Source organism: Podarcis tiliguerta (genome assembly GCF_965153285.1).
Source record: "Podarcis tiliguerta genome assembly, chromosome: 3".
NCBI lineage: Eukaryota > Metazoa > Chordata > Lepidosauria > Squamata > Lacertidae > Podarcis > Podarcis tiliguerta.
Window position 1 is genome coordinate 44,981,083 of NC_139536.1, and position 27,814 is coordinate 45,008,896.

The 27,814-nt window shown below is 42.3% G+C and overlaps 2 protein-coding genes across 4 annotated transcripts in view; one reads left to right on the forward strand and one right to left on the reverse strand.

Annotated features, from left to right (window-relative positions):
- Nucleotides 1–3,202, forward strand: part of B3GALNT2 (beta-1,3-N-acetylgalactosaminyltransferase 2) — a 32,136-nt gene extending 28,934 nt beyond the window's left edge. For both annotated transcript variants that reach the window (XM_083433909.1, XM_083433910.1), the window contains exon 12: nucleotides 774–3,202. In XM_083433909.1, coding sequence (XP_083290035.1) covers nucleotides 774–908 — 135 coding nt within the window. In that variant the 3' untranslated portion in view covers nucleotides 909–3,202. The remainder of the gene's footprint in view (nucleotides 1–773) is intronic.
- TBCE (tubulin folding cofactor E) lies at nucleotides 1,324–27,655 on the reverse strand. 2 transcript variants are annotated; one of them, XM_083433908.1, is made up of 17 exons: nucleotides 27,328–27,655; nucleotides 22,380–22,516; nucleotides 21,265–21,349; nucleotides 19,526–19,717; nucleotides 19,233–19,321; nucleotides 18,439–18,538; nucleotides 14,037–14,139; nucleotides 12,924–13,000; nucleotides 12,216–12,311; nucleotides 11,217–11,281; nucleotides 11,047–11,111; nucleotides 9,919–10,071; nucleotides 8,526–8,679; nucleotides 7,077–7,145; nucleotides 5,569–5,628; nucleotides 2,464–2,555; nucleotides 1,324–2,224 (listed from the first exon to the last, which is right to left on the reverse strand). In XM_083433908.1, exons 2-17 carry the CDS (start codon nucleotides 22,480–22,482, stop codon nucleotides 2,132–2,134), a joined length of 1,596 nt encoding a protein of 531 aa, XP_083290034.1. In that variant the 5' UTR covers nucleotides 22,483–22,516; nucleotides 27,328–27,655; the 3' UTR covers nucleotides 1,324–2,131. The 2 variants fall into 2 exon arrangements, with proteins under 2 accessions (XP_083290034.1, XP_083290033.1); XM_083433907.1 differs by having other exon boundaries at nucleotides 1,324–2,555.
- Between the last annotated feature and the right edge of the window lie 159 nt (nucleotides 27,656–27,814).

Here is a 27,814-nt window from a genome sequence, read left to right on the forward strand (position 1 = left end):
GACCCCACTAACCCAGAAATAGTGCTTCAGGTTAAGAACTTTGCTTCAGGATGAGAACGGAAATCGTGCTCTGGCGGCATGGCAGCAGCAGGAGGCCCCATTAGCTAAAGTGGTGCTTCAGGTTAAGTACGGACTTCCGGAACAAATTAAGTACTTAACCCGAGGTACCACTGTACAGGTTAAATTTCCGTGTTGGCACTTTATGATAAATAAGTGGGTTTTGGGTTGCAGTTTGACACTCGGTCTCTAAAAGGTTCGCCATCAGTGTCCTAGTTTCTTGGCTCAGGGTAGCAAAACACCGCATCCATTCCAGTGGTCTGAGAATTGGTTATATTTAGCCAAACAGAGAGTATGGGATGGGGAATCTGTGGCCTTGCAGAGGTTGCTTGACTACAGTTCCAATCATCCCTACCCATTGGCCATGAGACCTGCAACGCCATAACTCCTGATTGCTGCGTGGCACCTAACCTGGTGACTTGCTGGTTGAAGCAATCCAGTAACTTAAGATTCAGTCTTAAGTGTTTGGTTCCTGTTGCCACCAATATATTCCTAGTTATTTATTGAGGAAATCTTTGACTTCTCCTCTTCTTTAGTTTCTCACTACCCCTTTATCTGCCTACCCCTGCTGTCTGTATTTTAAAATCTTGTTACAAGAGGATACTTGTATAACTAATATGAACTGCCTTTGGAACTATCACTGTGACCTCTTCTTATCAATGTTTGCCGTGTTTTGTTTCCTATTAAAGAGTCTCTGAAATAATTCTCTCAAACAGGACAATCTCTGGTTGTGTGAGAAGACATGTGAGAGTGGTATGTTGTCCTCTCCGCAGTATTCTCCAGAGGAACTTGCAGAGCTCTGGAAAGTCAAGGAACGTTGTGGCGATCCCTGCAAATGTGATGAAAGATGAACACTGCCCAACAGCATGAGGAAACTGTAGTTTTCAGTGATAACAGGAAAGGCTCTCAGTGGGTTCTGAAAAGAATTTCCTTTCATAAGACACAACATCAGTCTCCTGTGTAGTTTGTCACTTGTGACAAATATTAAGTGTGGGTAAGTGGCAGTTGTGTGTATGTCCCCCTCCCCCCACCACCCCCAGGTTACATGGAAAAAGAGGAAATATGTTTGCTGTGGGTGCCAAACTATACATGGAATTCACTTATTCTCACAGGCGGATTCACACAGGTAATTTGTTTTGTGTCAAATGGCCCTTTAACAATGTTTTTTGTACATCTTTTCTTTTGTAAAGGGAGCCTTTCAATTTCCATATTCTCTATAGGAGTTTTACAAAGCTAAATGTGAAGTAAAGCAATTTTCTTTATTAGTAAATGACAGATGTAGATAAGCTTGACCTCTCATGCATTAATATGCAAAAAGAACAAGGATTTAAGTCTAGCCTTAGGAATGTAAGTGTACTACTGTAAAAGTAAGTATGTAATGAGGCCCGCACTACTGTGCCAACGCAGGAGGGAAGCATAAGTTAGTGTACCAGTATTCCACTTATGGGCACTATATAGTCTACCACTTGCTAAAGAAAGGTGGTGAATGCTGCAGTAATTCTGCATTCTTCATTCCTTGCCCCAGTGGATGAAGGAATCAGGGTAGCAGCTCCTTTCTCCCATGTGGTGGTGTGACTATGGAGCACTCAGGCAGCGATCCTATACCCCACTGGGTGGGTGGGGGGGCAGACATGGTGTAGGATTGTGCTGTAAGTAGCTGTGTTTACTTTAGTAGTGTTATGCTTGCTAGTAATGCAGTGCCCTCAGGCCAGGTGGACAATGAGAATACCTCAGTTTTTAATTCTCTAGATCTTATGATTATATCTATAATAATGAGAGTAGAATTTATTATAGTCCCATCCACTTCTAAAAGTTAGCAGCGTAGCACAAACCATGGGTTAAATGCATTTCCATTGTTGGTTAAAGCTTACCTTTTCTCAATGAGGCATGGCACTGTTTTTAAAGAGAAATTTATTAACAAAGAACAACACCTAGTAATTTGTCTAGTAAATAAGCGTTCCATTTTTCATATCAAGGTTCTTCCAGAAAATATTTTTTTAAAAATCAACATATGACGTGTTAGAGGCTTTCCTAGCAGCATACAAATGTTTATTGAAAGACGTGAAGGCAGCAGTTACCATCGGACTAGTATGGAGTCTTCATTTTCAATAGAGTAAAACTGCAATGGCTTTAGGTCATTGTCTAGTTCAAATTCCTTGCCTTTCATCTAGGATAAGAAAAGATCCAGATATTAGACTATTTTAATCTTGCATAACTTTTTTTAAAACGGCAAAAGATGTGAGATCAAGCAGCTGCTACCTCTCAAAAGAAAGCCGAACAAGGTCTAAAATTATGGTTATGGTTACTGTCCTTTACAGGAATCATATAATTCAATAGTGTTAGAGTGCAGTGTTGACAGTAGCAGTGTGACAAATTGTATTCTGTATTGTATGAACATGAGCTTACTTTAGAACTTTCGTAGGACAGCTTCAGTTCTGAACCTGGGATTTTAAGTAGCCGATACAGCAATCCTTTAACCTTCTGGATAGTCATAGACTCTGTATAGGGAAAAGAAAATTGATCAACTTCAAATAATGACCTTTTAATGCATTTAAGTAGATTTCCTGAAGTTGCTCTCTTGAAGCAATTAGCAGCAGCACCTCAGTTTGACATAAAGGTAATAATATAAAAACTATAAACCAAATTGGAGTTTCTATAGTTTATGTATACAACACACTGACTGACCTAAGTGACCTTCAGGACTTAGTTTATGGCATTTGCTCTTTTGTACTTTGACTGAAGCTCTTCCCTCTGCAAAAAATGATTGTCATTTTAGGAACTTATGACAAGGTCCAAAATCGTGTATATTGATTAGTTCTAGTTTACCACTAGCTTTATGTGCTTGCATTACAAACCAATACATATGAACATGGAGGTGTATTTTTGTAATGAGACTTGAAGGAGTAAGTTAGTTTTTTAAAACTACCTTCTAAATTTGAGCAATGCAAGATATTGGCTATTGTGGGTAATCCCCTTCCCCTTTCATTTAAAGCTTTATCTGAAGGCACAGCAATAGTGAGTTACTCTATTGTCACAAAATGTACTTAGAAAAATATTTTTCTATTAACTTTTTGGAAAAGCTGTATATTTTATGCAACTTGTGATAAATGTGATTTTTATTTTAGAATAAATACTTTTCAAAATACAGTGTTCAAATTCATTAAGACTATTTGATCACATGAGTCATACAAGTGTGTTAAACTGTATTCCTGCTACCCCACTGAGAAATTCCCATGGAGAATGATGGGATTTGTATCCATGGAATATATGCTATTTCTTCTTCCACAAGATAGATTCAAAAGTCAGGTCAGTTTTGCCTACCTTGGGATATTACACAAGAATGGAAATGGGTCTTGTGTGTCCCTGTCCACCAGAAAAATACTTCCACTTTGTTACACTGGCATTTATTTTACTTGGGACCTGTATGTAATTCTGTAAGCTGCTGCTTAAATGCTTTTCTCCAATGTAACAAGTCAGCAGAGACTACTCTATGTTGTTTCATCAAGTAAGTACTAAAGGTGTAAAATTTTGAAGCAGGGCTGAGAACTGGACTTTTTAAGGGAAAACAGGACATGGAATTGAAATATGCAATTTTCCTTTCAAACTTATTTTACTGCTTTAACATTAAGCTAGCATATAAATTGGTATTATTTGTCATGTTTACTCATAAGTAAAGCCCAGGTAAGCATACAAAAGCTTGCAGACCCAAAAGTATAAATACTTTACGCTGCAGTTCTATACGTGTCTCTCAGAAGTAAGTCCAATTAAAGTTCAATCATATTTAAGTGAGTACAGAATTGCAGCCTTAAGTTTTATATAAGCTAAAGGACCGCAGACATGGGATACTTGCTCCTAATGTCTCCAAACAAGATCACCAGACAGCCGGCATAAGGCAAGAAAATGATGGCCTTGTATGTTCTTAAGAAGGCAGCACCCTCTAGGTGCAGAAATTAATCTTGAATCTGAATGTTGTATTCTAATAACGACAGGAATTACCACCCTCTAATGTTGCTGATTATCTTACACAAAAGATAATCTTGCATATATTCCTAATCTATTTAGCTTTCCCACAAATACTCCCTGTTAAGCAGATGCTGCTTTAAGAGGATTCCCCATTTAATCAAAATACATACTTGAACAACTAGACTGAAGTTTTGAATGTATTAAGCAGTCATCCAACCTAACGGGGTGGGGGGGGAATCCTAATTAGGGTACTCTGTAAAAATTTTACAATAGCCTAATTTCTCTTCTTCTGCTTCAAAGGAATACTCTTTTAAAGATACTTCTTACATCAGTGTGCAGACTGAGGATGATTCTGCTGCCTTCAAAAAGGCAGAGTGAGGCTAGTTTTTCAATGCGTTTTTACAATAGAAGGAAAACTGGGTGGTATCCAGTGAAATAGTTCTGTTAACGCAAGGACTTTTGGCTGCGCAATAGAACTTCCAGGTCAGGTCCTGTCCCTGAGCATCTCTTAAATCTCTTCTGGGTTTCCCCTGAAATCTTCTGGAGCAGATTTGGGAAGGGTGACAGGGATGCACAGGGAGAAGTTCTGTTAAATCAACAAAAATCCTTGCTGTAATCCAACTAACTTTGTTGGATAGCGCTTTATGTACCCTTGAAGAACTTAATCCACTTAAGTGAAAACACTTAAATATGAGGTAGCCACGAAAAACAAAATAATTCTGACATGCTATGTCAAATGATGAAATCCTGGCTTAATATGCCATGATATAAATTTAATAAATAATAATGATATACCTAAGTTCTGTGCACCAGCATACAGTCGCTTTGTGCAAGCTGGAAAGTCAGGGAGCAGCAGTTAACTGTAAATTACCCATTACATGCCAAATGGGACCTATGGTTTATGACTTTCAAAGAAGCTTGGATTCTTAAGCTACCATATCTTTTGCCCCATAGGGCACAACGGCCCATAGGGCGCACCTAGTTTTTTGGAGGGGAAATAAAGGGGGGAAAATATTCCCCCCCCCCAGGCGCAGGGCTTCCCCAGCTCCCAGAACAGGCTTCTCTCTGCAAGCCGTGGGAGCCCTCCCACAGCTTGCGCAGAGCTACCCGAAGCCCGGGCGCAACTGCTCAGCGTACCCCAGGCTTCGGGATGCAGGCAGCTCTCCGCAAGCCGTGGGAGACCGGCAGAAACTCCCGCGGGCTCCCAAGGCTTGCGGATAGCTTCCTGAAGCCTGGAGAGCGAGAGGGGTCTGTGTGCAGAAAGCCTGCATTCGCCTCATAGGATGCACACACATTTCCCCTTCATTTTTGGAGGGGGAAAAGTGTGTCCTATAGGGCAAAAAATATGGTAACTTAAGCCATAGCTGGCTTGTGTAGAAGCCATTAACCCTGGTTCGCATGTAATGGGAAGTTACAGTTAACTCTGGATTCCTGGGCTTCCCTAGTCACCTGAATGAGTTGTATGTTGGTGCACAGAACTCAAGCATATCTTCGCTTATTAAGCCGGGATTTGATCATGCCTGAAATCAACACTTATTCTTGCCTTACCTGGCAGTTTCTTCTCTATAGGCTTCTGATCAGGTCTGTCAGGACACTTAAAGGTCAAAGCTTAGAAAATAAAGAACAGTGAGAAGCTGATGTAGTACTAACATTTTATACAATGTATATTAGTTATAGGCAAGGGGAGAAACCTTATGCATATTTCCAATTAACCCCTAATGCACTGTTGGGTGTAAGAATTCTTGACACTGAAAAGTGTATGGCAAGTTCAAAGGCAATAGATTAATACTGATAAGTTACAATACCTGGACATGAGTATATCCTAAGAAACAATTTCAGGGTGCCAAGAAACTGAGAAACTTTGCTTAATATAACTGGATCACACCACAACGATATAAACAGAGTTTAAAATGTCTTTGGGTCAGGGGAAAGTGGATGTCACCATGCCTACTTGTTACCAAATACACTAAGAGTATTCCTTCCCCTCTAAAATAAGCACATCCCTCTGAAAGCATTTTTTAAAAAACTCTGGCCTCACCAGGAATCCTGAGCGTGCTGAGAAAAATTAAACTTAGATTCAAGTAATAGTTGTAATATCACATGCTGCTTGTCACATATAGCAGGGGTGCAGAACATGCAATCTTCCCAGTGTTGCTAGACAACACACATCATCCTGTCTCCAACCATGCCGGCTGGAGCTGATGGGAGTTCAGAGGCCAACATCCTCTGGAAAGAGACAGGTCCCATAACCCTGATGTGTAGTAATAGGAATCTTTAAAGCCCTATCCGGCCTAGGACCCTCATACCTACGGGACTGCCTCTCCTGGTATGTCCCACAGAGGAACTTACGGTCTTCAAATAAAAACATCCTGAAGGTCCCAGGCCACAGAGAGGTTAGGCTGGCCTCAACTAGAGCCAGGGCTTTTTCGGCTGTGGCTCCAATCTGGTGGAATGCTTTGTCACAAGAGACTAGGGCCCTGCGGGACTTGACATCTTTCTGCAGGGCCTGCAAGACGGAGGTTCTGCCAGGCTTTTGGTTGGGGTTCAGTCTGACTCCCTCTCCCCTTTCATAAGAACTTGTATGAAAGTCTCCTCCCAATTTTTCTCACAGGCCCATGTAAGTTCAGCACAAACAGTTGGGCCTGGTGAGCATTTAAGGTCCCCAACCCTAATCTGCGGGTTGCCATCTCATTGGATTTTATTCTGCTCCTGATCTGATTTGAGGATGTATTTTAATTGATTGTCTGATTTTATGTTAATGTGTTATACATTTGATGTTAGCCGCTCTGAGCCCGGCTTCGGCGGGGAGGGCGGGATATAAATAAAATTAATTATTATTATTATCATGATCTCAACACCCCACATCCTTGTTGGTTTAAGGCTGCAGAAGCTATACGGCGAGGAGGGGAGGAGTCATCAGTTAAATAGTCTGTTTGGGATGTGTACAACATCATAACTGAGACATCCTTTAAAAAAGTCACCTGCTCTGCAAATACTGTACTGTAGCATTACAAACTTCTTTAAATCCTTTTTTTTAGTTTGGCTTTATATCTTACCCAACAGCTGACTTTTTAGTGAGAAGGGCTGTTCTCTTTTCAGCTCTCCATCTTCAGGGGCACCATATTCTGTTACGGAAAAATGACAAGAATAGCAATTCACTTAATGCTTAAAACAAATTATTAGTCTTGTGGGTAGGTTCGCTAATGCTGGCAGGTAAAAGAGGGACTGCAACTTCTCAAAGGTTCAGACATTTCTGACTGGGGCATTAATGGCTACACAAAGGGAACAATGAAGAAAAAGATCTGATGTAGAAAGGCCTGAAAGAGCTCATAAGCACATTCATCTGAAATGAATTAGAAGCTTCCATGCACCCAGGAATCCCTCATTACCAGAAAGAACATACTTATAAGCCCTGATTAAACCTTTGCTCAGATCAAAAAGCTCATGTGCAGAGCAGGTGTGTCCTCCACTGACTGACCTTGCAAACACATATCACATGAGGATCAGAAAAGCCAATGCTTTGTTATTCTACGTTATGAATTCTGCCAGGGTGCAAGAGAGAGGCAGTTACTGGGAGAGCATCTCCTCTTGGACAGGTTACACTGCAAGCATACTGAGAGGAAGATGCAGTCACTTGGCATTCCAGATAATGCTGGCAACTGGGTTTTGCCCCACCAAAAATAAAGACTATTGAGTTTTATTCTCTGTACTGTAGTTCCAAGGGGTTGGAGCAGGAAACCTTGAACCTGGACTACATTGCTTCCTGGACAACTTTCTGAGAGCTGCGTGCCAGTGCTGCATTGAGCCAGAGGCAAAAGTAGGTGCAAGAATGGATATTACTTTACTTTTTTCAGCAGGCTACATTCCAGCTACAGCAAAAGCCAGCGGTCTCTACTTGGCTTCACCTCCAAAATCTCCCCCAGGCAACAAAAAGGTATTACTTCAGTTCAAGGACACATACCAGCCAAGCAAAAGCAACCGAAGAGGGCACAGAGCAGGGCTGGTGAAGGATACGGCCTGTGGATGGGCATGGTCTGTAGAATCTTGAGAGCCAAACAGAGATGACCAGAGGGCCACATTTCTTTGAAGCTGCAAAGATATGTTCCGTGGCAATATGCTTTCTCCTCCCTCTCCCATGGCAGGAAACAAGTCACGTTTCAGGTTGGTGGCAGACAGGCTTCCCCCTCTCCATCCTTGAAAGATGTGGGCTAGATACTACTGAGCCCAAAGATGCTGGAAAGTGGTGGAAGTGTTGGGCTGGATTCAACTAGCCCAGGGAAATAGTGAAAGGGATAGTCACTCTACTTTTTGCCTAGAAACCTGACCCTGCTTGTAGCAAGAGGTGATGATATTCCCAGACATGATTATTGCTTTCCCCTGCCATCTCCAAGAAAGTAAAATGCACTTCCTTACTGATCTGTGAAAGGATTATACCAAGGCAGGCAGGCATCTTAAAACAAGTCAAAATGCTAGAGGAAAAACCCTTCTACTGACACTATACTTACTATCACAGAGTAACTGGAACCTGGGGTGAGCAGCAAGGAATTCCTCACTTGGATTGTTTTTGTTTGGATCCTGATTACCACCAGCCTTTAACCAATCAAGGCCATATTTTTTCCTGTAGTCAAGTTCTGCTCCTTTCCTTTCCTCAGGGGTGATCTGTGACAAAACAACATATCACCAGAACAGCCGTTACCATTTTATATAAAGAAAAGTGTATAAGATCAGAAGGCTACAGTTTATGTCATTTCTGGTTGTAACGTGGACCATGAAAACCGCCGGGTCTTTTCATGTAAGCAACTGGGAATGGCTTCAACTCCAGCAGGGTTTTCAAATTACCAAACGACACAACTTAACACAGCTACAGCTCCTTTTCTACTATAGATGGCTTTTGGGCTTTGGATTTCTCAAGCAGCCTTCACCCCTGCTACATTACAAACTGCTGCTGTACACTAAAAAGACTTCTGAAAACAGTCTGTAACGTGGCAAAAAGAAAATAAGGCAAATTTCTCAAGCCCTGGGAGTGCCTGAAGCCAGAGTTTCTGTAATGAGACTATTAGCCCACCATCTCACAGAAAGAAAGGTAAGCGAATTTCATTTGAGGTACCTATAAACATCATTTGATTACCATAGAAAGGGGTCTTAAGCATCAACGCCAAAGGAAACAGCCAGCATTGGGTATAACAACTGCTGACCCTGAGCAACAGAATATCCTGGGTGGTTTACTGCTGCTTCACCCAGTTTAGTAAAAGGTACAGTACCAAAAGGTACAGAACTACATGAATCAGAAATGCAGAGAACCAGCATGGTTCAAACGATACTAAGATTTAAAATGTATTTACAGTAAGCCCACATTTAACTAGTCCGCATTCAGCTTTATATGCTTGACAAATGATTTTTTTTTTTAAGTGGTAGGGGGACAGGCACCTGGGCAAAAAAAGGGGGGGCTTTGGCAATTTCACCCACCACTGAACCTGTGCTTTGACTTCATGCAATTTTGGCTTTAGGTGCGATCCCCAGAATGCAACCCACGTGCAAATTCCGGTTTACTGCATATAATTTCAACATTGCAGTAGGCGTATGCTACCCTTGCCTTGTTTCTGCTACACTGGTGCAAACTGTTCTGTGTGCTGTCAAAAGTTACACAATCTTCAGCAATGGGATGCTTTTCCAGCATCCAAGTTTAAATAACCCAAATTCACAAAAAGTAAACAACACAATCAAAAGTTGAAGGTTATTTTTGAAGTCTCTTCTTTGGGATCACATTTTTGGTCATCTGAGAAAACTGATCACACCAAGAACAATTAATTCCATGTTATGGTTTGTGTCTAAAGTTCTCAGGCACAAGAAACACTTTTCACGCTCCTCAGCGCTGCTAATTGAAAAGAAACGACATACCTCAGACTTGTTCAAAAAACGTAATTGGCCTATTTTGGCAATAATAAGCTGCTTCACAGTCGCTGTGTTTTTGTCTATATCCATTAAAGGGTTATTCCGGCAATCTAGAGATTGAAGCTTTTGCAGTTTATCAAGTTCATTGATAACGGACCACTGAAACAAGAAAATGGAAAAAATATGCCAACATTGAAACAAAAATTTCCTCTGCTGCATATTAAATGCTACACGAGGCTCTTATAATGGCCACTATTGGAATGACAATGTATTACATTAAACAGAAGTAAGTCATGCTATTTCACTTAATTATCTACATAATGCTTAGAAACTAAGAGCAAACCCTAAAGCTGGGGAAACAAATCTTGCTTGGTCTCACACTAGTATATTTCAACTTCTACAGCTAAAGAGTCATAATTCTGAAGCAGTTTTAACTCTATTCTTCTGTTTCTGGCAAAGGGAACTAAAATGAGGAAATTGCTTGGATTTTTCTTAAACTAACCCAGAAATCAGCTTGCAACAATCAGGGGCTCAAAATCTCAATAGGCTGTGTATAGAGGCAGTGACTTAATTTGTTACCTCTTACTGTTATTGTGGTACTTGCTCCATAGCAAAAGCTTAATGAAAACAAGAATAGTGTGTGTGTGTGTGTGTGCGCGCGCGTGTGTACACACACACAATTCATACCCAGAGAAACTCACTGAAATCAACAGGCATAGCTAATTTCAGTCCATTGGTTTCTATGGCTCTGCTCTAATTATGACTTAGATAAATCCTTTACATTTTATATTGTACAGTTCATATTGCTAAGAAAAAACAGCCAGCAACTTATTCAACAAAAGCAAAGTTCTTGATTTTGAAGGTACTCTATTATTATTTCAGTCTAGGGTGCAGATTATGGGATGGATACAATACACAGTGCATAGTCCCTACATCAACCCCTTGCATAGTATATGCCACAAATATACCAGCCAAATGCCCTGGCCTGACATTGTAACATTTTCACTGTGTATTCTCAATTGACTGAAAGTCTGTTTTGAAAGTTTAAAAGATAAAAGGCAGTGTTAAGTTTTAAGACACCAGTGTCCACCCTACTATGCACAATTCAATGCATTACATCAATATTTTACTTACTTCTGCTATTCTGTTGTCCTTTATTATAAGATGTGTTAAAGAAGGGAACATTTTGGTCTTGCAACCTTCAAAGAAGAAAAAGAAGAAAAATGAATAAACTGATAATTGTAAAGAAAAATGAATACACACAAAAAATGATAATGGTGCTCAGTGTCCTTCAGTTTACTTACCAAATTCTACATCAGGAAAATGTATGGAAGAAATTCCATTGTTTGAAAATATTAGTGTTTCTAATCTGAAATTTAAAGTCAGAGTAAGGCAGTTAAAATATAAGTTAATAATATATAACATAAGCATGTATTAAAGCAGGCACTATGCTCTGATTAATCAAATCCTAAAAAAGAAAGAAAGAAGATTCCTCAATGGAAATAAAATTATGGAAAGGAAAATATTGCTTGAGAAAACTGAAGGTAAGAAAAGCAAATCCAGATCTAGAGAAAAGGACACCTGGAAGCCATCAGCAGCAAGTGCTTCAAGGCATAGATTCAAACACATTTTGATGGTATAAGTTGTATTTAAAGCAGTCTGTTGCATCACTAGAGCAGACCTCTGCTTGTACCACAGGAATTTCACCTTCCTCCAGTCCCAATGCACCGTCAAAATATGCTCCAGAGGCAGGTCAGGGGACTGGAACAGATTTAGGGGCATCTAGAAGAGACAACAGGAAGGTGAAATCCAGCTGAATGAGTAGAAGTTTGCTGATGCCCACAGTGCGTAAGCTGCAGCCAATATTCATGGAGTTTTTGTCTGGTATAAACAAAACATGGTTTAAGCTCAGTGCACAACATCTTACTTGGCATCCCATTAAGTTACTTTAAAAAAGAGAGATGGACAGAAATCGATTATAGACTACAGACACTCTGTCTTCAAAATGGGAACCTGGTAGAAATGAAATGGCTATGTGGTAGAGCAAAGTAGAAGAACTACATCTGTTCTTTGGAGGAATCGCCAATACATTCTGCAAAAAATGTAACTCTTGATCATTCTATATGGCTGGTCCACCACAGATGTTAAAGCTTCCATGACCAAAAAATCAGGAGGGGGACACAAGATTGTGAATTGCCCCCCTCAGATCTTTGGCTCTAGCATGTCTTCATCCAGCTGGCCTTAACCCATGGTTAAGTTTTACACAAACGGTGAAATTAGCAATAGTACAGTGTAACATTTACCTTGGGAGATCTGCAAGTAGAAGCAGCTGATTTTCATCTGTTAACAGGTTGTCTGAAAGGTTTAACCATTTCAAGTTATGTAGGACATCAATAGGTCTGAGGGAAGATATCATATTTAAGAGTATAATAAAAACATTAAGAAATGTAACTGATTTCTTGTCCCTTTGCCACATTATACGACGTGGGAATTAACTGTTTGCTTTAGCCCCTGTAATACTGGAATGCTATATAAAGCTCAATGACCACAGAGAACAATTTATCCAGGATTGGTTCCATGAATTTGTGCTTGATGAAGAACTCAAAAGCTGCCAGCTCTCGCCAGCTTTTAGAGGTATTTATCTACAAGATGCAAGGAATGGAATATAAGCAGATTCCCAAATCAGACCACTGGGTCATCCTAGCTCAGTACTGTTCATTCTAACTAGCATGGCTGGTCAGTCTCATATTTCCCCCCCCCCCCAAACCTGGTACCCAAGGTCCACAACTTGAGGAGCTCAAAACTGAAAATTCCCCATTGTACGAAGTACCAAGCTGAAAACATTTATGTTCTCTCAACAGGAAAATCCTCTAGAACATTCAGGAATCAATTGGATTCAGCACCATCATTCAAAATTATTAGCATGGCATAATACTAAATGTTCAACCAGCCTTCTAATAAGGAATATCACAATTCAAGAATGCTTATGGCATTTACAGTTACTCTCATACCTTTTTAAAAGTGAAATGTCATTGGCAGTAAGATGTAGTTCTTCAAGAGCTGGCCACCCAGTAGCACATAAAAGAACCTAATGGGAAAACCTCACTTAGCACAAAAATACCATTTTGTATATCTTATATACATTGTATACTGGTATACCTTAACAGACGTACATTAGAACAAAACAGCACCAGATTTATTTATTTCACGACCACTCAAAACTGGCTTAGATCTTATTTCAAAGATTAGGGAAGTTCTTCTCTAGTATGAATGCCCTTGTTCAGATTCTACTGCAAGCCACTTTCAGGGGTCTCACAACTGGTAACATAAGGCAATATCTTTTTTCCTTTAGAGGTATTAAGAAACCTTCCTTTTTATGCTTCACATAAAAAATGCCAATACTATGTTTTGCTATATTTTTTAGTAATATATATGTTTAAAGTGTCTAAAAGCAATTATCAAACATAACTGGAAGTGTTTCATCACAATGAAGTATTTTCAGCTTTAATATTCGCAGCATACAACTCAACCCTAAATATCTTTGCTGATAGGTTCCAGTGGCTTCAGTAGAACTTCAAAGTTAAATGTGATTAGAAAGGCAAACACACATGATTTGTCTAGGTGAAAGTTAATAAAATCCATTTTATTAGGATTTTGTACTTCACATGGTGCAGTACTGTTGACACCAGTTATTTATGTGCAGCAATATTGCTGGATTGAAAAAAGTGAAGGTCTTAAATTGTGTCATCTTTAATAACTTTTATCAGGTATCTTGTTTGTATGGCTTTCTTAGGGTATATTTCAGCCAGATACTGCCTGGGTACAATCAAATTTTCTATTAACATAAAGATGAGCACTTCCCCTGGAGTTTTGATAAGGATAATTTTTCAGGATCTCACAGGAGGATTAGTTTTGTATTTGCGAATTGAAGGCAACTGAAGATCTCCTTCCTTATTTGTGCTCTTGCTATGAACATAAGTATTGATGAACTCATGTTGCCTATAAACTACAAATGATTTTGTAAGTGAAGACCCATAAGAATCTTTAAATATTTTGTGACAAAAACAAAGCCATATGATTACGGTCATACCAAGCAATTCCAATGCAATATTAAATTACATTACCTCTGTCCATGTCACTCCTGTTTGATTAAGTGCTAAAGTCTTGAGATTACAAAATGTTGTTGAAGCAGGTGGTGGAGTAGATGGAAATTTCATTTTGTTCTGACTATGTAAAAATAGAAAAAGGTGTCTTGCTTTTAGTGAATGGAACAAGTTCAAATCAATTATCTTTGTTGGTTAATACACATTTTAAATCGTGTTTATAACCCTTCTGTTAGATTCCTGTAAATTACTATCATGTTTAAGATAATACAGGTAACTCACAATTTATGCACATTTAACCTGTGCACATTCAGCTTTACACGCTTAGCAATAAAAAAAAAATGGGGCAGGTGTCCAGGAAAAAAACTTCAGCAATCCCACCTGTCTTTGTACCGAATGCATTTTGACTATACACAACTTTGATTTAATGCAAAACCCTGTAAAGTAACCCTCATGTAACTGAGAGTTGCTCATATTTTAAGTATCAACTGGAAGTAGTCAGATTACAGTGGTACCTCGGGTTACAAACGCTTCAGGTTACAAACGCTTCAGGTTACAGATTCTGCTAACCCAGAAATAGTACCTCGGGTTAAGAACTTTGCTTCAGGATGAGAACAGAAATCGTGCAGCGGCGGCGCAGCGGCAGCGGGAGGCCCCATTAGCTAAAATGGTACTTCAAGTTAAGAACAGTTTCAGGTTAAGAATGGACCTCCGGAACGAATTAAGTTCTTAACCCGAGGTACCACTGTATATTTTAAACAAATTGTGCAAATGTTGTATTTCAGAGATAGATTAAGCCAAACTATTTTTTATGCATGTGCAAATGTTAATAAGTTGTCAGTGAAGTAAGCCACAGCAAAGTGCCAACCAATTGGCAAATCATTCAACCAAGGGCCAGTAATCTGATTCATGATCAACTCTCCCAATATTTCTATTTTTAGTGTAAAGCAGTTGAAGGGGTCTCAGATTTGATGGGAACAGTGGTGCCTGCATGTGAAGGGATTAATCCTTTCCCTTCTGCCATTTCCCCATGTTTTCCTCAGAAGAGCATATGGCAGCTGGGACGTGTGTAGGTTTAAGATCAGGAAAACAGCACAGGGAAAGTGTTGGGAAAACATCGCCTGCTGCTACAAATAAGAGCCTCTTGCTGATGCTTTACTAAAAAGACAAACTCTGGGAGATCTGACCCTGGATTTCTCATGTTGTGTAGATACCCCCAGTTTGGAATCTCAGCTCCCGGATTCTTAGATTTTCCAGAAAGCAACAGAGCGTCACTGTTCCTTGCCCAATTCACATTAAATTCTTTATGCTGCTCCACATTACTGTCAGCTTGGAATGGATAAGTATGAAACACTTTTAAGATTCTTACTTCTTATATATCGGACATGTCCAAGGTGTCAATTGCGATCGACTAGTCGATCCTGGGATGAATTCTGGCTGATCGCCATGCCCCCTCTGCTGGAGATGTGCCTGAGCAGCCACCACCTCAGGGGAAGCAGGCTGTTTTGACGCTGTGTGCGCACCCACACCTTCCATCGGTGCCCGCCCACCCATCTTGTGTTAGGATTTTTATCTATCCGAGCTGCTCCAGCGAGTGGTATTATTGTACTATGTTTTGTATACATCATGTGAGTGTCTGAGTGAGCGTGAGACAGGAAGTCTGAGTACTGTTGGAAGTTAGTTTCACTTCTGTATGTGATGCAGTTCTGTACTGGTGTTCAGAACATGCTGATGGAATCTCTGTATTATAAGACTGTGAATGAAGTAGTTTAGAGCTACTGATTGAGTCTTTCTTCTGCTATGATAAAAGCCAGAAGACTAGTGTGCTCTTTTCAAGAGAGAGGGGTCGCGTCTTATCGGTCTCTCTGGACTGCGGGAGATTTACGGCCAGAGAGGACCACCGGAGAGACGCCCCAAAGACCTGGGAAGTTGGCAGCCTTCCCGGGTATGTTTCCAACACCTTGCACCCACCCCAGCCATGGCGGGGAGACATAGCTGGCGGGTGGGGGCAGCCAGCGGCGTGCGCATTCCTCCCTGCACCTACCGCTGCTGTCAACCCTGCACCCATCTCGGGGGACACAGCCAGCAGCCAGCGCCCACCTGTCCACATCCCTGCCCGCTCAGGGGAAGCAGTCGGCGGTGCGCGCCCACCCACCCTGCACCCATCCCTGGGTGGTTATATCACTGCCAGTTTTTATACTGGATCGTATATCACAGCCTACTTCAAGTTGGACATGCCTGTTATATATCAACATTACAAAGCCTTTAAAGGATTTCAGTTTCTTTGTTGCTAATATGTTAATGAATCAACTTTCCTTTGCCAACATCTAGATTCAAAACACACTAACCTCAACATTATTTTCTAATTTGAAAATCAAATAATTAATAGTTTAAAAACACATAATTGTACGTCAGCAACAAATTATTTGCAAAGCACTGACAGTTCAGCTGAGCCTACAAGGGGATCCTCGTGCCCATTTTAATCCAATCATCATTCAAGGGTAGGACTTTTAAATGGTTATTTTCATGGGCTTTGACAAAATTAGAATATACCACATAAAATAAAGCAAGGCAAAGATAAACACATTCAGTGATATCTGTCTTAATCAGTCAGAGGAGACCCACTGAAATTAGAGGACTCGACTTCCGGGTTGGCGCCATCGCCGAATGGCGGACTCCCTCCGAGCTCCGGAGGGAGTCTGCTCGGCAGGGGCTGGGTCCTACCGCACCGGCGATGCGGGGACCCTTAGAAACCACGGCCACGGAGGCCGTGGACATGGAGACTCGGCTTGCACCGTTAGCGCCCTCCCGACTCGTGAAGGAGCCTTTTTAAAGGCTACGGATCGGGTGCCGGGGAGAAGCGTGGTGCCTTGAGTCCTCTGCTTCCCCTGCTGAGCGCAGCCGCATGCCATCCGGCGGAGAGCGCTGACTTCTTCCATTGAAAATTCGGACTTTTCAACAATAACCCGTGAGTAAATCTGGAAATCGGGTTCAAAAGGAGGAAAAAAGAAATTTTTTTTTTCGAATTGGATACGAGCGGGGGGGATTCAAAAAGGAAGTCAGTCCCCTCCCTATTGTAAATTGTCTAAAACAAAGACGGGGAAACCAAGACCCAAAAAGGCTTGCAGTGCTGATAAAAATTACAATTCCACGATGGGGAACTACAAGAACTGTGCTGGAGGAGGAACTGGAGAAGGGAAACACAACCCCCCCCCCTGGGAACCGGGGCGATTGAAGAGAGAGCCTGGTGAAAGGAGTCGGAGAGTTCGACAGTTTTCAAAATAGCTGTCAAAGTCGGAAAGTGGAGTGGATTTTATTATGAGAACTTGGCTGGTTAAATTTGCTTCAATTTGCTACAATTTGTTAAAATCTGGATACAAAATGGCGAATATGGATAACAACTTGATTTTTGGACTAGAGGAAACAAAGTTATAACAATCCCCCTCGAGGAGCTTCGGGACATTACAAGGACTGGGAAAGTGGAAAAACACCAATGGAATTTTACAGAACTGGTTACCTTCTGGGAAAGCTGCAAAACGGAAACAACATCTCGTCTGCAGGGTGTTTTCTTTTTTTTTTTTTTTTTTAAAGGAGACAATAGACTTTTCTATTGAAGAAAGGAAGGGACTGAACGTAAGGTTTTGCCCCTGAACAACAACCATCCCTGCAGACTTACCAAACTTGCGAATTACAACGTTTAAGCAGCGGAACAAAAGGAAATTAGACTACAAACCGGAAAGAACAACGGAGGGAGTTTTACTACAGTTTTCTTAAAGACTGAAGTTAAAGCTTTGGAGAATAATAATAATAATAATAATTTTGATTATCAAAAAATTTATTTCTAATTTTAAAAAAAAAGGGAAAGCCAGCTGGAGTTGGGGAAAAGTTGTGATTTATGGCCTTAAGAATTCCAGGCAGATACTAGGGGTTGATGGTCAGGGGGAAATTAAACCGGGGACAGGGGGGGGAGAACTAAAACTCCAAAGGCTTGCCAACTTTGTTCTTTTTTGTTGAATTGGTCTTTCTTTTTTATTATTCATTATATCTCTTATTTTTTACCTTTTCTATTGTTATTATCTGGGGTGCTTTTTTTATCAAAAATGGAAATTGTGGAATGAAAGGGGGTGGGTCCTGGGGAAAGAACATTGGGTTGTTTATTATTATTAAGGGTAAAACAAATTAAGCTTTAATTTGAAAGGGGAATTTGTGCGGCCAACAATGTGAAATGGGAATATGGTGGGGGTGGGGGAAGGGGGGAGTCCCATAAGTGATTATGCATTTTTTGAAAAATTTTAATAAATATTATTTAAAAAAAAAAATGAAATTAGAGGACTCAAGTTGGTCCTACTTAGTCAATTGATTTCAATGGAACTACTCTGATAACCACTTACATACTATGAAATATGAAGTACTGCATAAGTACCTGAGATTAAGTATTTCTAGATTTTCAACTTGGCTTGCAATGCCTATCACTTCCTTCCAAGAAGACAAAAGATTTTTCGATAGACTTATTTGCTTGACATCTGGGCATGAACATTAAAGAAAAATGTAACTGAACTGTGAGGTTCAAGTAGTAGGACCTTGCATCTTGTTACTTTGCAGTCAATGTTTCTAGAACAGGTCATTAGTAAAACACCTTGAAAAGAGGTACTGCTTAAAGGTATAGCTCTCACCCTAGCTCTCACTCATCTGCATTCCTTCTATCATTCCTAAGTAGAACACCCAATTCTTTGACATTTTGATATGTTTCTCACTTTAAGTGATCCTAGCTGCAAAAATAAGAATATTTTATCTAGTTGATTTTAAGTATGCTACCTCTTCCTCTGCTGTAAAGTTAAGAAGTGCTGCCTTCTGAACCTGTGTTTCCAAACCAATTCAGACCTACCGCTAACCATGACTGTTTTTCCAGGTGAATAAAGGGAGACTTTATTCTGAGTAACACCTTTTGCAATTGGGTTCTGTCTATATGCAGGCTAATAATCTTTCCCCTCCTATCCAGACTAGTAACTTTTGCACATTTATCTCCAAGTCTGAAATTCTGGGCTACATGGACGAACAGACTGACTTGTCGTAAGACAATTTCCTGTTTCTCTAAACCTCTGCACAGCTTGCAGTCAATACTGTGCAACAGATAAACCTTTCACAATTTTTTTAAAAAATTACTTGCGGGAATTGATAGCAACTAATTCAGCAGTTTTCTTTTTTTAAAAAGGATACTGGGGCATGCTCTTCTGATTTCTCCTTCTGGACCAGCAAGGCTTACTGCACATTCGTCTACTGAGATGTCAGTTAATGTATTCAATTGCCTGCAAGAAAAGAGTGTCTCAGCATAGAGCACTTTAGTGAAAAGCAGGAGTGAGGAACCTTCAGACTATGGACCAAACACAGTCTCTCCCTAGGTCATGCTGCCCCCACCCCAGCCCACCCTGCTCTGTACCCCCCTTAACTGCCAGAAACACTTTAAATGACATTCTTATATACTGTTCATTTGCCAGAGAAAGCATACTTGCATTTGTTTTTCTTTAATGGAATCAAACCCAACAGTTTCTACGATCTTGCTTCCAAACGCTAATGATGATTCTGTCCCACCCTCGCCATCTTTTTCATCTTCATTCAATCCATACTGCTTCTTGACAGCAGAAAGGAAATCTATTCCAAAATTTGCCTTGCTTGGACGGATAAAGGATCCACCTGTGGGGTGCCTGGAAGGAAAATATAGAAAATTACAGAATTATAAACCACTTTTCTGTCAAAAAAATAAGCTTCTGCTGTTGACATTTTAGTAATACCTTTGTTTCAGAAATGTAAGCCTCTTAATATAATAATAATAATTTTTTATTTATACCCCACCCTCCCCGGCCAGAGCCAGGCTCAGTGCGGCTAACATCAATAAAATTACAATAAAACATAATTGGGGGGGGGATGGGCAAATAAAACACCAGCTTATTAAAATACAATTTAAAATGCAGCTTCATTTTAATAGTAGCCCATAAATCAAAACCATAAGGGGAGGGAAACTTAAGGGTCAGAATGAGTCCAAACCAAAGGCCAAACCAAAGGCGGAACAGCTCTGTCTTGCAGGCCCTCCAGAACGATGTCAAGTCCTGCAGGGCCCTAGTTTCTTGTGACAGAGCGTTCCACCAAGTCGGGGCCAGTGCTGAAAAGGCCCTAGGCCTAGTTGAGACCAATCTAACCTCCTTGAGGCTCGGGACCTCCAAAGTGTTATTATTTGTGGACCTTAAGGTCCTCCGCGGGACACACCAGGAGAGGCGGTCCCATAGGTACAAGGGTCCTAGGCCGCATAGGGCTTTAAACCTCTTGGAGGCGGGTATGATAATAATGCAATAAACACACTTACCAGCACTGCAGAGCTTCACATACACGCTCAGCAATCCTTACAGTAGCTCTGCAAGGTGTCAATATTATTGTATCTACAGAGCTGTCCTAAATTAATAAATGTACACTTGTTCAGGGGCACTGAGACACTTGACTCTAACTGATTCATAGGCCAATTGCTTAGTCTTCGCCCCTCCAAACCTAATAATAAGTATTGCAGACAGCCTAAAACAAGAGAGCTTTTAGGAAAAAGACAAAGACTGCTGATGGAAACTCTTCTTTCATTCATTTCTCAGTTTAGTAACATTTGCCACAAAAATACTATGCAGATATTCAGAATTCTTGTACGCAACATGACATTATATTAAATGTCTTTTTTTTTTTTTTTTGCTAAAAATCTTCCTCTTCCTCTTTACTTGGTTACTTCAGGACTGGATTACTGCAATGCACTCTGTGTGGGGCTTCCCTCACGCTTGATCTGGAAGCTACAGTTAGTGCATAATGGTGCAGCATGATTGCTGACAGGCCTTGTCAGTATATAACATCTGTGCTCTAGAGATCTGCTCTGGTTGCTGATTTGCTACCAGGCCAGGTTTAAGGTGTTTCTATCAGATATAAATCCCTTACCCAGGAGAGCGCCTTACCCCACATTTGCCCACTCAACCGCCTTGCTCAGATGCTCAGAGAGCTGAGGTAATTTTAATCTGTCCCAGTATCTTAACTTTGTATATTCTAGTGTACTATTGTAAACTTTTCTTCACTTTATTGTTTTATCTTTTTGACAGCTGCTTTGAGGTTTGTTTGTTTTTTTACAATTTATTTTATGAAATAAATACACACAATCTTGTCCCCATATCCTCTGGTTCATCTGTTTGCTAAAAAAAAAGTACTGCATATGTGAATATTAACTCACCTGCATCTGAAATATTGTATTCCTTCATGACTACCATTATGTTTTCCTTTTTCAGGGTTGTCCCATTCCACTCCAAGCCAAAATCCTAAAGTAATTATAAACTTTGCTTTTACAAATGCAAAACTCAACATGAAAAGAAATCTGCCCATAATATAATTCGCAAATACTGGCAGAGTCCGCATGACAAGCTAAAGCATGGTTTAATGTGACATGAGTGAGCAAAATTAATCAACACCACACTCTCTGCTCTGGGCTTAATAGGCCCAAACCCTTGAAGGTTCAGGAATGAACAAAAAGCCATCTGATGAGTTTTTTGCTTTTTGCCTCAAAGCTGACACCAGTTTAGTATTATTTGTATAATAACATGAGTAACTTGCATTTTCCAAATAAATAATGTTTTTTTAAAAATTTCCAGTAGCACCTTAGAGACCAACTAAGTTTGTTCTGGGTATAAGCTTTTGTGTTCATGCACACTTCTTCAGATGCATGCATGCATACAAAAGCTTATACCCAGAACAAACTTAGTTGGTCTCTAAGGTGCTACTGGACAATCTTTTAATTTTTTTATTTATTTCGACTGTGTCAGACCAACACGGATACCTACCTGTATCTAGCATTTTCCAATATGTTTTTGCTAAAATTAGAAATCATGCTGCAGAATGGTTGCAAAAGCAGAAATTAAGCTCAATTTGCTAATGACGAATCAGGCCTGAACATTTAATTTAAGTTTTCCTTCACAGTCCATTCTTCCTAAAGCACTGGAAGCAACTGTCTACTACAGAGAGCAATCACAATCACAGTCAGTGACAGCCACAGCCATATCCAAGGCCCAGCCAAATCCTGCCAGTCAATGTGAAAGGGGTAGTTTGACACTCATTTTTGCTGTGCCAGCACCACTAAAATAAATGTTTGTGTATCATTTTGAATTCAATCAACTTTATTTCCAGCTAGGACTTTAAAGGGCTCCATTGAACCCCTATATAAGATTGATACTATCCAAAACATAGTATGCTAACCTTCCGAAGCAACATACCAAAAGGAATTAATGTTTTATCGCTTTGTTTGCCTTGCCATCCAGTGATAGTATATGATGAAATAAAAAAAGATTTTCCTACCTGTTGTAGGAGGAACTTTGCCAGCATAGAGCACAGTTCCATATTCACCATTACGAATGATTCTTCGACCAACTGGATTAGAAGGAATGCTGCTGGTCATCATGAAAAACTAGAGTTCAAGATACTTCTTTAAAAATCTGTGGAATATGACCACAACTATGTGTGAGCCAGGAAAACATAATCTAGATACCCTATTTATTTGCAAGTCTTCTATCCCACCTTTCCTAAGAAGCATGCCTAGAAGACGACTTTAATGTCCTATCATCAAGGTGCTGCAGACAAACCCCCAGCACCATCCTGGGCTCCACCCAGCACTGCTGCCGCCCTTGCCATCATCAGCCTTAGCCTAGTGCTGCAATCAGTCAGTCAGTCAGTCTCTCTCTCTCACCCACACCCACACCAGTAGGACATGTTTACCTGGCAGGGAGCAGCAGTACTTTGGACAGCCCCTACATCTGAAGAATCGAATATGTCAGCGGCTAGTGCATACTAGAACTGAGCAATATTTCAGCTGGCATCCAAAGCACCACTGTTGCCTGCTGAGTAACTCTAGTTGGAAGGGTGAGGAAGTGACTAGTGGCAGTAACAGGTGAGCTATGTATGTCTGGTGGTGATGTCAATGCTGACCAAAGGCCCAACGGGGTTGTGGGTTCTACTGCACAATGTGGCCTCCAGCAGTTGCCCCAATATATCAGGAACTCATGCTATGCTGAGCATTATTTATTTATTATTATTAATTTATTAAATTTGTATACTGCTGTCAGAGCTGGCTCCAGGTCCCAGCTCACAGAGGACCAACGCTAGCCGGTAGTAATGTACAAAAGTCTTTATTGAAGTACAGTTTCCATTCTCAAGCCGTAGCGCCCCAGCTCTACGTCTAGGGTTTAGACCGGCGAAGCTCCATCTGAATCTCCGCCCCCTGTACACCAGTTTAAGACTCTAGCCTTACTCCACCTCTTCCGTCTCTCCTTTCTCCTCTGGGTCCTGCTACCCCCCGGGGTCCCTTCCTTCCTGGATTCTTCCGACGCAGACGTTGACCCCCCTGACTCCTCCCTCTCTCTTCGGCGGGCTTTGGGACCTGGCTCCCTATCCGGGCTGCCAACTGCTCCGCCCTCCTGTACATTTGAACTTGGCGCGCGCGCCCAGCCTTCAACCTTCCTCTCGACCGTTTCCTCGCTCCCCGATGTAGGCGTGGCCAGTCCTGCCTCCTGTCCTCCTGCTGGCAGCGCGCCGCCTGATCCCGATGCCTGGGACTCCTCCCCCCTACTGCACTCTGGTGTGGACGCTGGTCCGGATTTCCAACTGCTGCTCTCTGAGTCCCCTCTGGCCTCTTCTTCCTGGGGTGTCCCCCTGGGCACCCCCCTTCCCCTGACCATGGGAGCCCCTTTCTGTGAATCATCCGATTCACTGGAAAGACTCAGAGACCTCGGACCGCTGTAATCGCTGACATTTCCTTCGGACTCCTCCCCCTCGCTCTCCATTTCCTCCCTTCCCTGTGCCTCTGCTCCTGAACCCCTGACAACTGCCCTATACCTGCAGGTCTCAGGGCAGTTCATAGGATAAAATCAGAGTATGAAACCACAAAATACATAATCAAAATAATAATAAGAGCCACCCAATAGCACCACGTTAAAAAGACATAGGATGTCAATCAACCAAAGGCTTGGTTAAAAAGGAACATTTTTGCCTGGTGCCTAAAGGTGTATAATGAAGGCACCACATGAACCTCCCTAGGGAGAGCATTCCACAGATGGGGAGGCACTGCAGAAAAGCCTCGTTCTCGTGTTGCCACCCTCCGGACCTCTTGTGGAGGAGGGACATGAAGAAGAGGACGTAGCTGGCTATCACCCAAGATCAGTAGACACCCTGGCTATTACTAGACATGGTTCCATTGATTTATTATTATTAATAAAAATAAAAGCAGCTGCAATAATTCAAACTAATACCAAAGTATTAGTATAGCTGCAGTCTAGGAAAAAAGATGAGGGCAATAACTACACACAGTATATTTAACAACAGTTATTATACAAGCTTTTGGCTTCAGGTTCTGTTACACTTATAAGGCAACTGTCAAACATTAACAGTTTTGACACTTAGAAGCATCTACATGAAGTACTAGGGCAACATTCTGTAGCAACATGAGTCTGAAAAACTTGCATAACCCAATTCTTTTCATCCATGAAGTCAACACCTCCATTTCCAGTTATAGGTGTTGTGAGGGGGCATCTTATCTCTCTGGATCTGAAAGGATTGTTTCACACAATATTCGTAAAGACACTGGCAGAGTGTTTTCTGGGGCAATCCAAGTTATGCTAGTGAAGTGTCATGCCGCCATAGGGCTACAGCTCAGCAAAGATGTATCCACCCTTCCCTGGTGACAATAATGCTGTCATTGCTCAGAGCAAGCCCAAATCACATGCAGTGCCTTAGGGCATGTACAGAGTTCCAGTTGAGCTCAGCTCCTTGATAACATACTCTTCAGTCTAAAATAGTTAAGCAAGTTTGGGGAGGGGATGACAGCAATATGGTTTCTTTAACGAGTGTTAAATGCCACAACCAAGGTATGTTAAAGAAATATAAAGAGGCTGGTAAAGAGGCAGTGTAGACAAAACTCAAAGGAACTAGTTCCAAGAAGGCTTTATACTGTATTTTCTCAGTCTTTCCTCCACCAAATGATGAACTACTAAAGGAACTCTCAAGAGCACTCTATATTATGATAGCTCTAAGGGTGTCAATCCACCATATGTGCCCACACTACCATAAGGGCAAATAAGACACAGGGTTAGAGAGCACCCCCACTACATACAGCTTCACAAAAATGTTGAAGAGTGCAAAATCCATGAGTAGACTTTTGTACAGATCAACTCCTGCAAACTAGCCACATTTCAATACCACACTACATTGGCATAGCCAGGATTTATGTTAGTGGGGCAGAACCACAGTTAGTTAAATATTTTTATTGATTTCCTTGATTTAGGGAAGAGGCAGTTGCCCCCCACCCCCCAGGCTACACCCATGCCACACTACAAGCATCGCTGAAGCTCAATAAAAACACACTTCTTGTTGTTGTTGCAGTGCCAAGAGTTTAGGATGTCTTACAACACTTTAAAGGGACGCGGGTGGTGCTGTGGGTTAAACCATAGAGCCTAGGACTTGCCGATCAGAAGGTCAGCGGTTCGAATCCCCGCGACAGGGTGAGCTCCCGTTGCTCAGTCCCTGCTCCTGCCCACCTAGCAGTTTGAAAGCACGTCAAAGTGCAAGTAGATAAATAGGTACTGCTCCGGTGGGAAGGTAAACGGCGTTTCCATGTGCTGCTCTGGTTCACCAGAAGTGGCTTAGTCATGCTGGCCACATGACCCAGAAGCTGTACACCGGCTCCCTTGGCCAATAAAGTAAGATGAGCACCGCAACCCCAAAGTCGGCCATGACTGGACCTAATGGTCAGGGGTCCTTTACAACACTTTAAATCAGTGGTTTTCAACCAGTGTGCCACAGCACCCTGGGGTTCCTTGAAGGATGGTCTGGGGTACTACAGGCAACACTGGCATCTGTCCCTCTTTTATCCAATGCCCTCTTGCACGTCTGCCTCCCAAAGGCTTGCAGTTGTTTATTGCAGCAGCACTGGCTACAAGCTCCCCAGGCAAATGGTCCCAATAGGGCTGGGCCAGGAGGTGCTGGTTGCCAGAACTGAGGCATGCTCAGAGTAAGCAAGCAAGTGGGTGAGGGATCCCACCAGCCCTTGATTGTTGGGAATGTTCAGGCAAGTGGGAGGCCAGGCAGGCAGGCAGATGCTGCACTGACCTTCCTTGGGCTTGCTGTGTGCAAGGCCTGCCTGGGGCTGAAGGGGAGCCTTTCCACCATGCATACCCGGCAGCACTCCTTGCTGACACTGCTGCCACCTAAGGTGCCAGCCTCACTTTCACCTTTGGCCAGCCTCCGTTGGGCCACTAAGGCTGGGGGCATCCTCTTCCCAGGCCCTTGTGGGGCAATGTGAGGAGGCACCTCTCTTTGGAGCAAGGGTGGCAGCTGCAGCTCTCAAGGAGAGGAGATTGAGGGAACAGGCCACACGGGAGGGTGTTCGATAAAAGGGTGAGAGGCTGCCAGCTCTGCAGGCAAGGGGTGACATAATTCGTCTCCTGAGTCCCAGAAAGAATGTAGTTGGTCAAAGGCACCGAAGACTGGAAAAGGTTGGAAACCTCTGCTTTAAATCAACAATATTTTTTTAAAAAAAACCCTACACACACACACACACACACACACACACACACACAGAGTGGTACCTCAGGTTAAGTACTTAATTCATTCCGGAGGTCCGTTCTTGGCCTGAAACTGTTCTTAACCTGAAGCACCACTTTAGCTAATGGGGCCTCTTGCTGCCACCATGCCACCACCCTGCGATTTCTGTTCTCATCCTGAAGCAAAGTTCTTAACCAGAGGTATTATTTCTGGGTTAGCAGAGTCTGTAACCTGAAGCGTATATAACCCTAGGTACCACTGTACTGTATAGGGAGAGAGAGAGAGCGCGCTTGATTTTAACAAAGTCACTAATCGGTTTAGAAAAATAAAAATAAAACATCGATCATTATCAATATAAAGTTTAAAATAGTTACTTAAAAATATTCAAAAGAGAATGAAAATCAATAGCAACTGCAAATAAATAAATGCCACCCTCCCACAGGTACATTCCAGGGAGAGAGACGCCGAGGCAAGAGGACGGGCAGCTCCTGCTTCTCCCGCCACCGCCAAGGCGCAGCTGCTCGTCCTCCCCGGCGGCCCCGCGGCCTCCGCTTTATAGCAGCCGGGGAGGGAGGAGCCTCCTGTGAGGAGAGAGCGGGGCGGGGGCCGGAGACAGGAAGAGCCGGGAAACCCGACACCCCTTTTCTGCCGCCCCGGGGGGAGGGGGCGGAGGCAAGCCTCCGCCCGCCCGTTAAGCAGCGCCGCCTCTCACCTTGCGAGGTCTCCGCCGCTTCTCCGCCAGCCCGGAGCGAGCCCCTTCTCTCCGCCCGTCTCAGCCCAGTGTGGCGGTGGGCACAGAGCCCCACCCCCTTCCGCCTCAACCGCCACCTTCGCCTGATGGGGGGGAAAATGCGCCACCGGGGCCTGTCGGCGCAGGCGCGAGCTCCTCCTACCCCCGCTTCCATAATCTCCCTTCGGCTCCCTCCACCGCCCCCGCCCCGCTCCATTTTCTCATTTTCCTCGCTGCTTCCCGATGCACTTCGGGAATTGTAGTACAGAGGAGGAGCATGTCCCCTCGCGGGCTGCGACAGAGGGGCGGGTGGAAAACCACGCTACCCAGAAGCCCGCGCGCCGCCCGAGTCTCCGTTTCCATAGAACTGGCGAGAGAATTACATCAGTGTTTCGGAGAGCGGGGCTAATGGCGCTGAGAAGTAGGCGGGCTTTGCTGGTTTGAAGCCAATGGCGGAGAGGCTAGGCGG